General features: G+C 39.0%; 1 protein-coding gene across 1 annotated transcript in view; it reads left to right on the forward strand.

Moving 5' to 3' along the window:
* asic4a (acid-sensing (proton-gated) ion channel family member 4a) overlaps positions 1–5,290 on the forward strand; it is a 164,005-nt gene extending 158,715 nt beyond the window's left edge. The window contains exons 8-10 of the mRNA XM_072685367.1: positions 1,114–1,193; positions 2,347–2,469; positions 4,406–5,290. Coding sequence (XP_072541468.1) covers positions 1,114–1,193; positions 2,347–2,469; positions 4,406–4,525 — 323 coding nt within the window. The 3' untranslated portion in view covers positions 4,526–5,290. The remainder of the gene's footprint in view (positions 1–1,113; positions 1,194–2,346; positions 2,470–4,405) is intronic.
* The last annotated feature ends 9,491 nt before the right edge of the window (positions 5,291–14,781 follow it).

The raw sequence follows: 14,781 nt of genomic DNA on the forward strand, positions 1-14,781 counted from the left end.
TCATACTGTTCTAGACTGTTCTTACCGGGTTACACTGTTCTAGACTGTTCTTACCAGTTCATACTGTTTTAGACTGTTCTTACCAGTTTACACTGTTCTAGACTGTTCTTACCAGTTCATACTGTTCTAACCGGGTTACACTGTTCTAGACTGTTCTTACCAGTTCATACTGTTCTAGACTGTTCTTACCGGGTTACACTGTTCTAGACTGTTCTTACCAGTTCATACTGTTTTAGACTGTTCTTACCAGTTTACACTGTTTAAACTATTCTAGACTGTTCTTGTCAGTTTACACTGTTCTAGACTGTTCTTACCAGTTTACTCTGTTCTAGACTGTTCTTAGCAATTCACAATGTTCTAGAGAGTTCTTACCAGTTTACTCTGTTCTAGAGTGTTTTACCAGTTCACACTGTTCTAGACTGTTCTTACCAGTTCTAACTGTTCTAGACTGTTCTTACCAGTTTACACTGTTTACACTGTTCTAGACTGTTCTTACCAGTTTACTCTGTTCTAGACTGTTCTTACCAATTCACACTGTTCTAGACTGCTTTTACCAGTTCACACTGTTCTAGACTGTTTTTACCAGTTCACACAGTTCTAGACTGTTCTTACCAGTCCCACTGTTCTAGAGTGTTTTACCAGTTCACACTGTTCTAGAGTGTTATCTCTCACTCACACTCCAGTTCTTGAATGTTCTAGAATGCTCTCTCACATTGTCTGCCATGTTCTCCAACATTGTTCTCACAAGCCACATTATTGTAGAATATTCTCCTAATGAACGATGTCCTACAGTGTTCTCCTCCATTCACATTGTTCTAGAATGCTCTCCTCTTATTTCTTTCTGCTCTGCTCTTTATTTATTTAAGGAACAATAAAACCCATTACATACGTCAGAATGCTGTTCTCTGGTTCTCGGTGTAATGTTCTCTTCCTGTGTGTGTGTGTGTGTGTGTGTGTGTGTGTGTGTGTGTATGTGTGTGTGTGTGTGTATGTGTGTGTGGGTGTATGTGTGTGGGTGTATGTGTGTGTGTGTGTGTGTGTGTGTATGTGTGTGTGTGTGTGTATGTGTGTGTGGGTGTATGTGTGTGGGTGTATGTGTGTGTGTGTGTAAAGGTGATATAGGTGGGCAGATGGGGCTGTTTATAGGAGCCAGTATTCTTACAGTGCTGGAGATTCTCGACTACATTTATGAGGTAAAGGAGAATTACAGGTGTTTCTTAATCTCTTCTCTTCTCTTCTCTTCTCTTCTCTTCTCTTCTCCTCTCTTCTCTTTTTTCATCTTCTCTTCTCTTCTATTCTCTTCTCTTCTCCTCTCTTCTCTTTTTTCATCTTCTCTTCTCTTCTATTCTCTTCTCTTCTCCTCTCTTCTCTTTTTTCATCTTCTCTTCTCTTCTATTCTCTTCTCTTCTCCTCTCTTCTCTTTTTTCATCTTCTCTTCTCTTCTATTCTCTTCTCTTCTCCTCTCTTCTCTTTTTTCATCTTCTCTTCTCTTCTATTCTCTTCTCTTCTCCTCTCTTCTCTTCTTTCATCTTCTCTTCTCTTCTCTTCTCCTCTCTTCTCTTCTCTCTCTTCTCTTCTCCTCTCTTCTCTTCTCCTCTCTTCTCCTCTCTTCTCTTATCTTCTTTCATCTTCTCTTCTTTCATCTTCTCTTCTCTTCTCCTTACATTTACATTTACATACATCTTCTCTTCTCCTCTCTTCTCTCCTCTTCTCTTCTCCTCTCTTCTCTTCTTTCATCTTCTCTTCTCTTCTCTTTCCCTCTCTTCTCTTCTCCTCTCTTCTCTTCTTTCATCTTCTCTTCTCTTCTCTTTCCCTCTCTTCTCTTCTCTTCTCTTCTCTCTTACTCCTCTCTTCTCTTCTTTCATCTTCTCTTTTCCTCTCTCCTCTTCTCTTCTTTCATCTTCTCTTCTCCTCTCTTCTCTTCTCTTCTTTCATCTTCTCTTCTCCTCTGTTCTCTTCTCTTCTTTCATCTTCTCTTCTCCTCTCTTCTCCTCTCTCCTTTCATCTTTTCTTCTCCTCTGTTCTCTTCTCTTCTTTCATCTTCTCTTCTCCTCTGTTCTCCTCTCTTCTTTCATCTTCTCTTCTCCTCTTATCTCTCCTCTTCTCTTCTTTTCTTCTCTCCTCTTCTCTCCTCTCCTCTTCTCTTCTCTCCTCTTCTCTTCTTTTTTACAGTTTTCTCCTTTTTCCTCTTGTCCATTTTACTGCTTAACCTAAGATATCTATGTCATTATCATATCTTATATTCAGTATTGAAAGTGTCTAACTTTACATCTGCCTGCCTGCCTGTCTGTGTGTCTGTCTGTCTGTCTGCCTGTCTTTGTGTCTTGCCTGTCTGTCTGTCTCTAGGTGATAAAGCGCAGGTTGCAGCGTTTGTTAAAGCCTCAGAAAGAGCAGAAGCCACAGCCTCCACAGAAGCCACCCACGGCCAGCACTGTAGCTACGGTCAACCTGGAGGACATGAAGACTAAGGTGAGCAGGTGGTGCACAGATGCAGCAGGTGTGTGTGTGTGTGTGTGTGTGTGTGTGTGAATGCGTGGATTCGAGGGAACGGAAACTCAGTGTCTGGGAATGTGATTATGTTGTCTAGCGGCTTGTTTACACTCTGATCAGAGCCAGTGTTAACAGTCTAAACAGTGTGTACACACACACACACACACACACACACACACACACACTTCATCTGACTTCACTTTTCATAATCACCAGTAAATGTGTGTCAGTAGAGCAATTTACCAGCCTGAATTTTAAAGATGGACTAAAGCATATGCGTACAGTCAAACGATCAAATGGCCAAAAATACATGCGATCATTTTGTCCAGCGTTTCTCATCACAACCGTGTTCAGCTGCATTTTCTAAAGCTGTGCAGAGGTGCCAATATTTTTGCCCATAAGCGGGCCGGAAGGGGTAACACTGTGGAGGCGATGGGGGACAGGCCCGGTAGCTGTCCTGCATGTTGGACAAGACCAGTAACCAGGCCTATGCTAACACCGCGCTATCAATGTTAACCAAGCCTGGCATGCTATTGCCGCAGTAGCAATGTTGAACAAGCCTGGCATGCTAACGCTGCTGTAGCAATGTTGAAGAAGCCTGGCATGCTAACGCTGCTGTAGCAATGTTGAACAAGCCTGGCATGCTAACACTGCTGTAGCAATGTTGAACAAGCCTGGCATGTTAACGCTGCTGTAGCAATGTTGAAGAAGCCTGGCATGCTAACGCTGCTGTAGCAATGTTGAAGAAGCCTGGCATGCTAACGCTGCTGTAGCAATGTTGAAGAAGCCTGGCATGCTAACGCTGCTGTAGCAATGTTGAACAAGCCTGGCATGCTAACACTGCTGTAGCAATGTTGAACAAGCCTGGCATGCTAACGCTGCTGTAGCAATGTTGAACAAGCCTGGCATGCTAACGCTGCTGTAGCAATGTTGAACAAGCCTGGCATGCTAACACTGCTGTAGCAATGTTGAAGAAGCCTGGCATGCTAACGCTGCTGTAGCAATGTTGAACAAGCCTGGCATGCTAACGCTGCTGTAGCAATGTTGAACAAGCCTGGTATGCTAACGCCGTAGTGGCAATGTTGGACAAAACCAGTAGCCAGGCCTATGCTAATGCCGCGCTACCAATGTTGAATAAGCCTGGCATGCTAATGCTGCAGAAGCAATGTTGAACAAGCCTGGCATGCCAGCTCCACAGTAGCAATGTTGGACAAGGTCCATAGCTGGCTTGATAATGCTGCAGTAACAATATCGTAGTAGTAGTAGTAATAGTAGTAATATCCGAGACCCAGGGTTTTTGGAGCCAGTATGAAGCCAATCAGCAGATCCCTACGTCATTAAGATCCGTCCCGCTTAAGGCAAGGACGTGACCACATCCTTTTACTAAACTAATGAAGTTCTGGAGGAGTTTCCAGAATTTTTGGGCGTGTGTAAATAAAATGTTCCTTTAAAGCAGTATGATTGCTCCTGGGCTCCCCCTACAGATGTGGAGTGTAATTCACTTTAACTTGTATTTACTCCACTGCAGTAAATACAAATCCCACTATCAGCGCCCCCTCATGGACGAACAGCTGTACACATGCATTTCTGGACAAGCTGAGTGCTCCAGAAGTAGCAGTATGTGGGCTGAGGCGGTAGAGCAATACTACAGGATTTTACACTAATGTAGTAACAGTAGCAGCAGCAGCGCTCCGGCCCAGAGTGGGACTGACGGAGGCGCCGTTCTCCCCCTGTTACAGTCAGTGGAGCTTCAGCATGATCCTGAAGCTGCTGATTTAAGGTAGAAGTGCTAGAGAATGATGATTTAAGGTGGAATTCGAATAGGAATTCCTTAGCTTTAGGTTTGGGAGAGGGGGCGAGGCCTGCAGGGGGTCCCTATGTAAAGGTTACAGGTGTGTGTTTTAATGTGTTGCAGGACGGCGGTGAGCGGGGGCACAGTGAGGGAGCTTACGCTAACACCATCCTACCAAACCACCACCACCATCTCCACATGCACCACAGTCGCCACACACCCTTCGAGGACTTCGCCTGCTAGGGTCCGCCGCTGACCTCAGCTGGACAACAATGGACACTCTATCTCTCTCTCTCTTTCTCTCTCTCTCCCCCTATCTCTCTCTCTCTCTGATCTCAGTGCTCTCCCTCTCTCACTGTCACCAGTGAAAGCTACAGCCAAAGTTGAACTCCAAAACCTGTGCTTGAGATGCGTCTGAGTGTGTGTGCGAGTGTGTGTGCGAGTGTGTGTGCGCGCGACTGTGTGTGTGTGTGTGTGTGTGTTCAGGCATGGGCCGGACGCTACGTTTGCTGTCCGTAAGGAGCCTCTTCACCTGCTCACTCTCCTCTCACTCCTCCTGCACTCCTCCTCACTCTGGTCGCTCCACCGGTTCTGCACTGATTGTGTTATTTCGGGCCTCTATATGAATCAAATGCAATGGACTCCACAAGGCCCAGACTGAGCTCCAGACCAGGTTTAAGCACCACCTCCCTCGCTGTGGACCTCCATCTGCAGGTTCCTCTCGGAGGTTTAACTCATCTGACTTTAAAGCATCTTGTAAAGTACCGTCACTGAGATTATACCTACAACTGTAAATGATGTATTTGAGTAATTTATTATCGAGCCTTAGACTCCAGAGACTCAAAGTGCTGAACATAATCTCGATGGAGGCTGTAGAATCGTGTGTGTGTGTGTGTGTGTGTGTGTGTATCGGACAAGTAGTACGTATCCATCTCTATAGGATACATATGGTAAATGTTTTCTTTATATTAAATGGTTTATGATTACTTGCTTAAAGTATATATTAAAATCCCACTAATTTTGTAATGTTGTTTATGTGGAGATTTCATATGTGAGAATGGTGATGGTGTGAGGGTACATTACTTTTCAAATGTTTGGTGTCAATTATATATATATATAATATTCCAAATTGGACAGTACTGCAATTACACTTTATTCATATAACAGAATTTATTTTTTATTGTTACATTATTTCCTTAAATATTATCACTATTTTACAAGATGGATTTAAATAATTTTATAGTAATACATTTATATTTAAATTCTAGATATGAATATAACTAGAACTTCATTTTAGATAAGAAAATTATTAGAGCTTTATACCGGATATTAATGTTATTAGAGCTTCATACTGGATATTAATGTTATTAGAGCTTCATACTGGATATGAATGTTATTAGAGCTTCATACTGGATATTAATGTTATTAGAGCTTCATACTGGATATTAATGTTATTAGAACTTCATTTTGGATATTAATGTTATTAGAACTTCATACTGGATATTAATGTTATTAGAGCTTCATACTGGATATTAATGTTATTAGAGCTTCATACTGGATATGAATGTTATTAGAGCTTCATACTGGATATGAATGTTATTAGAACTTCATACTGGATATTAATGTTATTAGAGCTTCATACTGGATATTAATGTTACTAGAACTTCATACTGGATATTAATGTTATTAGAGCTTCATACTGGATATTAATGTTATAAGAACTTTATTCTGGATATTAATATTATTAGAACTTCATACTGATTATTAATGTTATTAGAGCTTCATACTGGATATTAATGTTACATTCTGGATTCCAGTAATTTCACAGTAATAAATGACTACTGAAATTTTATATATTAATATTACTCGAAATTTGTTTTGAATATTAATATTAATAGACAGATTAATATTAATTTCTCAGTAGGTTTTATCTAAAGCTGAGCAACGAAGAATTATTATATGTTTTATCTGCAAAAATACTGATTCCAAACTTTTGAACAGTAGTGTAGCTGTGAGTGTTTATGTGTTTCTTGCTGTCTATTTGTGAAGTGGATCTCTTCAGATGGTGCTCCAGTTAGTAGAGCAGGCTGAGTGGACGTCACTGGAGGTAATTCCACCGTGAAAAGACTCATTTCCACTTTCACTTTATCACTTGATGGATTCACTCCTGCAGACCTCCCCAGAGCGGTTAATAAAACAAACCCTGAGAATGGCAGAGAGACAGGAGAGGACAGCAGCCCACAGAGAGGAAACGCCAGTCTACCCCTGCCGATCCTGCCGGCCAAGAGTAAACCTGCCCACTGTGGCTTCATGATGGCTTGAGCGGCCCGAAGGGAGCATGAGGATTCATCAGGGTTTGTAAACAGAGGAAGTGCTTTAGAGAAGATGCTACTGAGTTTAGTTCCTTAAGGAACTGGTTTGGTCAAAAATGAAACATGCCCTAGTTCATTAGACCGGAATAATTTGGCTGCTTGGTGTCTGGAATTTGCTAGGCTAATGTTGCGACCTAATGTATGACCTAACAGTAGGTTCCAGTAGAACATGCTTTTGGTCATCCTCTCATGTTACCATAGCAACATCACCCACCAATGTTCATCACACTCAGACAGATAATTCTCCAGATTCCTATGAAGACCCTGTGTCCCCTTGCTTTGAAGCAGATCAGCTTCAGCTCACTGTGAGAGCTTGCCAGGCTAACATACAGCTTCCAAACATGGTGGAGGTAGTGTCACACACTGCTGCTGTAACTGTTGAGCCTTTACTAGAGACTTACTAGTTGAGACCAGAGTAATATTTATGAGGCTTATATATATATATATATATATATATATATATATATATATATATATATATATATATATAATTGTTACAGTTTAATTTAGTTTAATTACTTACTTTAATTATTTATTCGTTAGTATAAACAGTCATAAGTTTAAACATAGAACAATGTTATAACATAAACATGGCCTGTAAATATTGTAATATAAAAATATTATAACAAAATATTATAATAATTTTAATAGAAAGTCAGATGACAGAAAATAGAATAAAGAAGTGTGTTAGATGTGTAACATCAGTATTTTGAGAATTACCCAAGACTGAAAGACGTAGGACTAATTTACACAGTAAACGAAATCTTTAAATGCTTAAATTTAAATACTAAAAGTGTTCATCTCCGGATAATAATCCACTTCATTAAATATTATCATATTATTTTACAGTTCACGTACCTTAACTGTCATTTCTAAGCAGTTTGTGTGTCGGCTCACACAGTTTAATATCCATTGTACAATTTCCATGGCTAATTTAAAAGGTGCTTATAAATACATTTATTATTATTGTTATTATTATTATTATTATTATTATTATTACATAACACATTAGCATAATTGCATTTAATTGCAAGGCATACCCAGAGAAAGCATGCCTACTTTGTCTTTATAAATGTGTCTGAAAGACAAGGTAAAGTATGTAATAGTGTTTTTATAGATTTACCAGACAGCTTAGTGACTGTTACGCCCCCCTCAGTCTGGTACAGTTAACCCCACCTGTGGGCGAAGTTGTCAGCTGTGAACTCATCTGGCTTTTGGTTAAATTGTTTATAACCATACTAAAAAGGCAAACTTCCAACACATAACCCGGGATGTTTGACGGACTAAACATGAGGTACATTTGATTTTTCACTAAACTACTGCTCTAAAATGTGGCCACTGGTCAGTGGAATGAAGGACGGCCGCTCATGTTTCAGTAAAGACTCAACTTTCCACTCTCAACAAGGCGTGAGCAGTTTTAATAATGACTGTGAGGTCTGACTGTTGCTCATGTTTTCTAATGAGAGATGCACTGCTTTGCTATGCCTCATGCTTTATAAAGGAAAGGCTCTAAAAACCAGGCAGATGCAGCACTGGCTGCCCACTCTGGCCTTATTAGTGGCTTCGCTGGGTGCTATACATCAAACTGACCGGCTAGTCCAAGCACCCCTCCATAGTATCACCAAGTATTTTCAGAAATTTGACTCTCCATGTTATACCATCCAAGTATGTGCAACCTGGCTGTAACCAGTCTCTAATAACAGTGAATAAACTATATGGACAAAAGTATTGGGACACCTGCTTTTTCACAGATTTTTCTAAAAATCAAGGACATCAAAAAGAGCAACGAATGTGTTAGTGAGGTCAGGATGTTGGATGATCACCACACCACCTCATCCTCAATTCATCCCTAAAAAAATGCTGGATGCAGTACCATCCATCATTCCAGAGAACACAGTTCCACTGCTCCACAGCTCAATTCTGAGGTGCTTTATCTTCTCTACAGGGACTAGACAAGTTGTGTGTGAATGTGCATTTGCACATCTGCAACTTAAAGTAGCTAAATGCATTCATTTGAAGGGGTGTCCGCAATTTTTTGGACATATGGTGTAATCTAGTAGGCTAAAGCACATTAAGCCCAATTGATACAGTAACCCCTTAATGCAGAAAGGCTTATCACACACTAAGGTGTATTACTGAGTAACTACAGGGATGTCTGTACATACTGGAGGGGCTATTCTCTGGTGATAGGAGTTAGTAATAACACTTCTGGTCCACCGGCGAGGCATAGACTGTTTAAGGGGTAAATGGAAGGCAGAAATGAAGAGCATTTCAGACCACGTCTATTACAATAAATAACAAACAAATGGGTTCCCCAAAACTTTCTTGGTACAATTGGTAGAGCGAGAATCACATAAAACACTCTCTCTACCAGCTTAGATTATCAATACACAATATAGCTTTTTGGAAACTGGGCCTAAACCAGTAGACACATGAATTACCACTGGAAAATCATCAGGTAATATTTACATAGACCACAACTAAGCCATAAACTGTCTCAACAAGTGTATACAAACGTATGCCAGTATACTCTAGTTAGCTACTGGCTAAATTTATACACACAATCTTCTTAGAACCAAATTAAATAAGACATGTGAAGCTACAGGAGATGGGCAGGACTAGGTATGAACTTAACCTTAACCCGAGAAGCAGCGCTGCCCCCAGTGGTCATACAGTCAGAGATTTACTTACATATTTAAAAAAAAAAGTTGAACTAAAAATAAACGTTAAGCTCACTGGCACAGCAAGCATTTCTCCCAGAAGGCTCTGGAGGAAGGAGGGCAATCATTCGTAAATTTTATGTTGACGATTAATGAGATGGAACAGGTTAGAGCTGTTGGCTGTCTTTGGCGTAGGCCCCGTCGTTAGCCCAGGTCTTGCACCATCAGGACTCTTGCAGATTCTGCCGAACTTTGAGGCAGGGGCGGAGCCTACGTCCCCCGGGCATCCGTCGGGACCAAACTGGTGGTGGTGAGGAGGAAGGAGGGAGAAACGTGGTGTCACTTCAAAAAGCAGCAAAAAGCATGTAATTAGAGGTCTTTTAGCACAGGTGGCGGCTGGTGATTGGCTAAAGGACAATGATGCTGCAGTAGAGTCTTCTGGTAGAACTTTTCTCTAGAGCTTTCATAAAATAATATGTGGACTGTGTGTATGTAATGACCCAATTACCTGTAATGACCCGATTTGTGCTTTCTTGCTTTCTTCAAGTTCTGAACGTGTGCTCCTAATGAACTGCAGCATTTGAAAGGCAAAGCGAAGAAGGCGGGGCTTGTCCATGCATATTAATCTGTTGCCCTGTCCGTCCTCAACAGTCTTGGACTCACTGGCACATGGCAGTGGTTTGCATCTTACTTGGAGGGACGTTCCTACCGAGTGACATGGAGTGGGCTCTTCTCACTCTTTGTGGTGTCCCACGAGGCTCTGTGCTGTGTCCTCTTCCATTCTGCACTCGCTCTTTTAGTGCAGTGATTTCCACTTCTATACTGATGACACTCAAGGTATCCATACTCACTTTTGTACTGGGCCAGATCTAATCTCTGGACTCTATTTAGGAGCATTTCTATTGGTCCATTCATCATGAAATTCTGATATAATATAAAAAACAACTGCCAGATTTATATTATGGAGAAAATTAAAAATAGCAAAAATGGAGATACAAGGATCTTGTGTGACAGCAACGATAAACAAGCTACCTTAATACTCAAAAGTTTGGATCCACCTGAATGAATGTAAGATTTTCATAATCTTTCAAATATTTTCTTCCACAGATTTCCACAAAGTTGATGCATGTGTATGAATGAATTTCTGAAAATCTCAGAAAGCTCTCCTTTCCTACTTTCAGCGATAAAATCATGTCCAAATGTTTCATATCTTCTCAGTGGTTAGAGCTTCTATTGGGCTATTGATGACTGGGTTGTGGGTTCAATGCCCGGGCTCGGCTAGCTGCCACTGTTGGGCCCCCTGAGCATGGCCCTTCACCCTATCAATACCATAAGGTATCCATACTCACTTTTGTACTGGGCCTTAACTGAGCGCGAGGAATCTCTGGACTCCTGTCTATTCACACTAGCTTCCAGCCAGAGCTACGAAAGGGGTTTCTGATAAAGTGGCCAGGGAGTGAAGGGCTGTAGCTGAATGTCACTGGGCTTTCAGTCTGTCTGTATTCATGTCGAGCTCTCTGCTGAGTTTAATTCTGAATCAGCTCTGCTGATAAATCACTGCGGCTTCACTCCGACCGCATTCTCCACCCCATCCCTCAGCTGTGTTTCTAGTTTCTAGCCATGGTGATTACGGCACACATCCTTCAGTGTTTCTGCAGCCTTTTAATATTTCAGTTCTCACTTCCGCAACCTGTTCTGCCTCATTTATGTATAACAGCAAAGCAATAGAACACTTTCGGGGTCAGAGTAATCACAGGCAACACAGCGCTTTAATATTCATAAAAATGCATCACAGTGACATTTTCAAAGGTTTCCAATTAGAAGCTGGATGCCGTCCTATACCAGCTGTGCATAACAACATGTTTCTCTGTCATAAATAACCCGTCCCGTCTGTGTGCTGATAGCCTGACACATGGCGGCAGATAAGAAGACGGGACAGTGACAGTCATTAACACTTCACACGCCTCTAAATACCAACACTATAGCTGTGTGTGCATATGGTTATGGAATAAAATGTATGTATGTATATCAGTTCTGGGAGATCTCCTAAACTTTCAATGGAAGTCAATGTAAAAAGATATTATTCCAGGTCATTTTGGAGCATTTCTATTGATCCATTCATCATGAAATTCTGATATGATATAAAAAAATAACTGTTAGATTCATATTATGGAGAAAATTTAAAATAGCAAAAATAGAGATACGAGGATCTTGTCTGACAGCAACGATATACAAGTTACATTAACACTGGAAGGTATGAATCCACCTGATTGAATGTACGATTTTCATAATCTTTCAAATATATCTCCTTCCACAGAGAGTGAAGTTGATGCATGTGTATGAATTAATTTCTGAAAATCTCAGAAAGTTGTTCTTTCTAATTATTCTGAAAAAGCACTTTCAGCGATAAAATCATGTCCAAAAGTTAGTAGACATCTTCAACACTTCTTTAAACCAAAACCGAAGATGACACACCAAAGCCACAAACCGACTGTTATTCTGGATTCAAATTCGAATTCATACTGGATTTGAATGCTACTGGAGCTTCATTTTGGATATTAATGTTATTAGAGCTTCATACTGGATATTAATGTTATTAGAACTTCATTTTGGATATTAATGCTATTAGAACTTCATACTGGATATTAATGTTATTAGAGCTTCATACTGGATATTAATGTTATTAGAACTTCATTTTGGATATTAATGTTATTAGAGCTTCATACTGGATATTAATGTCATTAGAGCTTCATACTGGATATTAATGTTATTAGAGCTTCATACTGGATATTTATGTTATTAGAGCTTCATACTGGATATTAATGTTATTAGAACTTCATACTGGGTATTAATGTTATTAGAGCTTCATACTGGATATTAATGTTATTAGAGCTTCATACTGGATATCAATGTTATTAGAGCTTCATACTGGATATTAATGCTATTAGAACTTCATACTGGATATTAATGTTATTAGAGCTTCATACTGGATATTAATGTTATTAGAGCTTCATATTGGATATTAATGTTATTAGAACTTCATTTTGGATATTAATGTTATTAGAGCTTCATACTGGATATTAATGTTATTAGAGCTTCATACTGGATATTGTTGTAATTAGAACTTCATATTGGATATTAATGTTATTAGAGCTTCGTACTGGATATTAATGTTATTAGAACTTCATACTGGATATTAATGTTATTAGAACTTCATACTGGATATTATTGTAATTAGAAATTCATATTGGATATTAATGTTATTAGAGCTTCGTACTGGATATTGTTATTAGAACTTAATTCTGGATATTTATGTAATTAGAGCTTCATTCTAGATATTATTATATTGTATATTATATTGTATTGTAATTATTATATTGTAATTAGACCTTCATACTGGATATTAATGTTATTAGAGCTTCATTCTGGATATTAATGTTATTAGAGCTTCATACTGGATATTAATGTTATTAGAACTTCATACTGGATATTAATGTTATTAGAGCTTAATTCTAGATATTCTTGTAATTAGAAACTCATCTTGGATATTAATGTTATTATAGCTTCATTCTGGATATTAAAGTTATTATAGTTATTAAATTCATCTTGGATATTAATGTTATTAAAGCTTCATTCTGGATGGTATTGTGTTTGTATGTAGAAGATGTTTAGTGTGCTAGTGCGTATTTGTGTCTGATATGCAGGCCAGTGTTTGATGTGTTTTCTTTAAAAAAGATCTTTTTTTAATCATATGCAGAACAAATGAGTTTTGGCTGGGCCAGCAGATTGGGCCGTATCCGTGTGCTGTGGTGTGAATAAATAATGTTGGACAGCCCCGTATAATTTTATTCATCAGCAGACACTGTGATTCGGTGTGGGTCTGGCTGAGAAAACCTGACCATTGACTGTTAGAAACACTGACCTTGTCCTTCCACTGATGGCAAAGATGACTGACACCTGACAACCTCTTAGATTTATATTTCATATTTCTCATTTTGAGATTGCTGTAAGAGTTTGTATTTATTTTACAGTTGAATTCATTTCTAGACTTTTTTTTCTTGTTAGTAATTTGATCTTTTCAATGAGATTCTATTTGTGGGAAACCAGATACTATTAGGTGAGCACCAGATACTATGTGTTGAGCATCCAATACGAAATTCATACTATTTTTTTTACTAAAACTATACAAAAATACTACAATTAATAATGAACTTACCAATATCCATTCAGCTACAGCATAACTGCAGAGAACTATCTAGTGCTCACCACTGCTTCATATATTTGAAACAACTTAAAATTAATATATTATATTATGGATTAAATCATGTTTATTAGACAAAATATCTAGAAATAGGTTTAATGACATTATGACTACTGACAATCCTTTAAAATATATATTTGCAATCTGAACTTGATTTAGATAATATCACTTTCCAAGAAGATCATGTTTTGCATTATAGGTGTAGAGTTGATCCGCCTGCCAAAAATACCCAGTCGAGAGTGGCTCTGTGGTTGGAAACTGACCCTGATGAAGCTCTAGAGGATGTCTAACGCAAGCTCACACATCCACAAATGTGCTACAGTCTCTAACTGTACTCCAGCAAGGTGGAGCTACAACAGAGCGATTCTGATGAAGTGACCTGTGATTGTTGATGTGAAGCCTGCTAGACTGACTCCTGCTGTTTCCTTGAGAAAAGTGACCAGGTGAATGCTGGGATCCTGCAGCGTGGTCTAATTGAGTTCACCTCCTGAATCCACTTCAGTAGAGTTGAAGTGGATGAGGTGGGATAAAGGTGGATTTTAAAGCTTGAAGCAATTGAGACATAGACTGTGTTTGTGACTCTAGGGCTTTTGAAAAGGATATGATGGAAGATTGTGTGAATAACTGCAATTTTGTTGAGTTTTCTTTGCTCTCTGTTCAGCTTGTATAGAGTTGTGATGCTAATTTAACATCTGTTCAGACTGTAAAGAGTTTTAAATCTGGTTTAATGTCTGTTCAGACTGTAAGGAGTTTTGAATCTGGTTTAATGTCTGTTCAAACTGTAAAGAGTTTTAGATCTTGTTAATTGTCTGTTCAGACTGTACAGAGTTTTGAATCTGGTTTAATGTCTGTTTAGACTTTACCTTTATCTGCACCTTTACCTGCACCTTTACCTTTTAGACTTTAAGGAATTTTGAATCTGGTTTAATGTCTGTTGAGACTGTAAAGAGTTTTGAATCTGGTTTAATGTCTTTTGAGACTGTAAGAAGTTTTAAATCTGGTTTAATGTCTGTTCAGACTGTAAGGAGGCTTGAATCTGTTTTAATGTATTTTGAGACTGTAAAGAGTTTTGAATCTGGTTTAATGTCTTTTGAGACTGTAAAGAGTTTTGAATCTGGTTTAATGTCTGTTCAGACTGTAAGGAGTTTTGAATCTGGTTTAATGTCTTTTGAGACTGTAAAGAGTTTTTAATCTGGTTTAATGTGT

The sequence above is a fragment of the Salminus brasiliensis genome, chromosome 8 (genome assembly GCF_030463535.1).
Source record: "Salminus brasiliensis chromosome 8, fSalBra1.hap2, whole genome shotgun sequence".
Classification (NCBI taxonomy): Eukaryota; Metazoa; Chordata; class Actinopteri; order Characiformes; family Bryconidae; genus Salminus; species Salminus brasiliensis.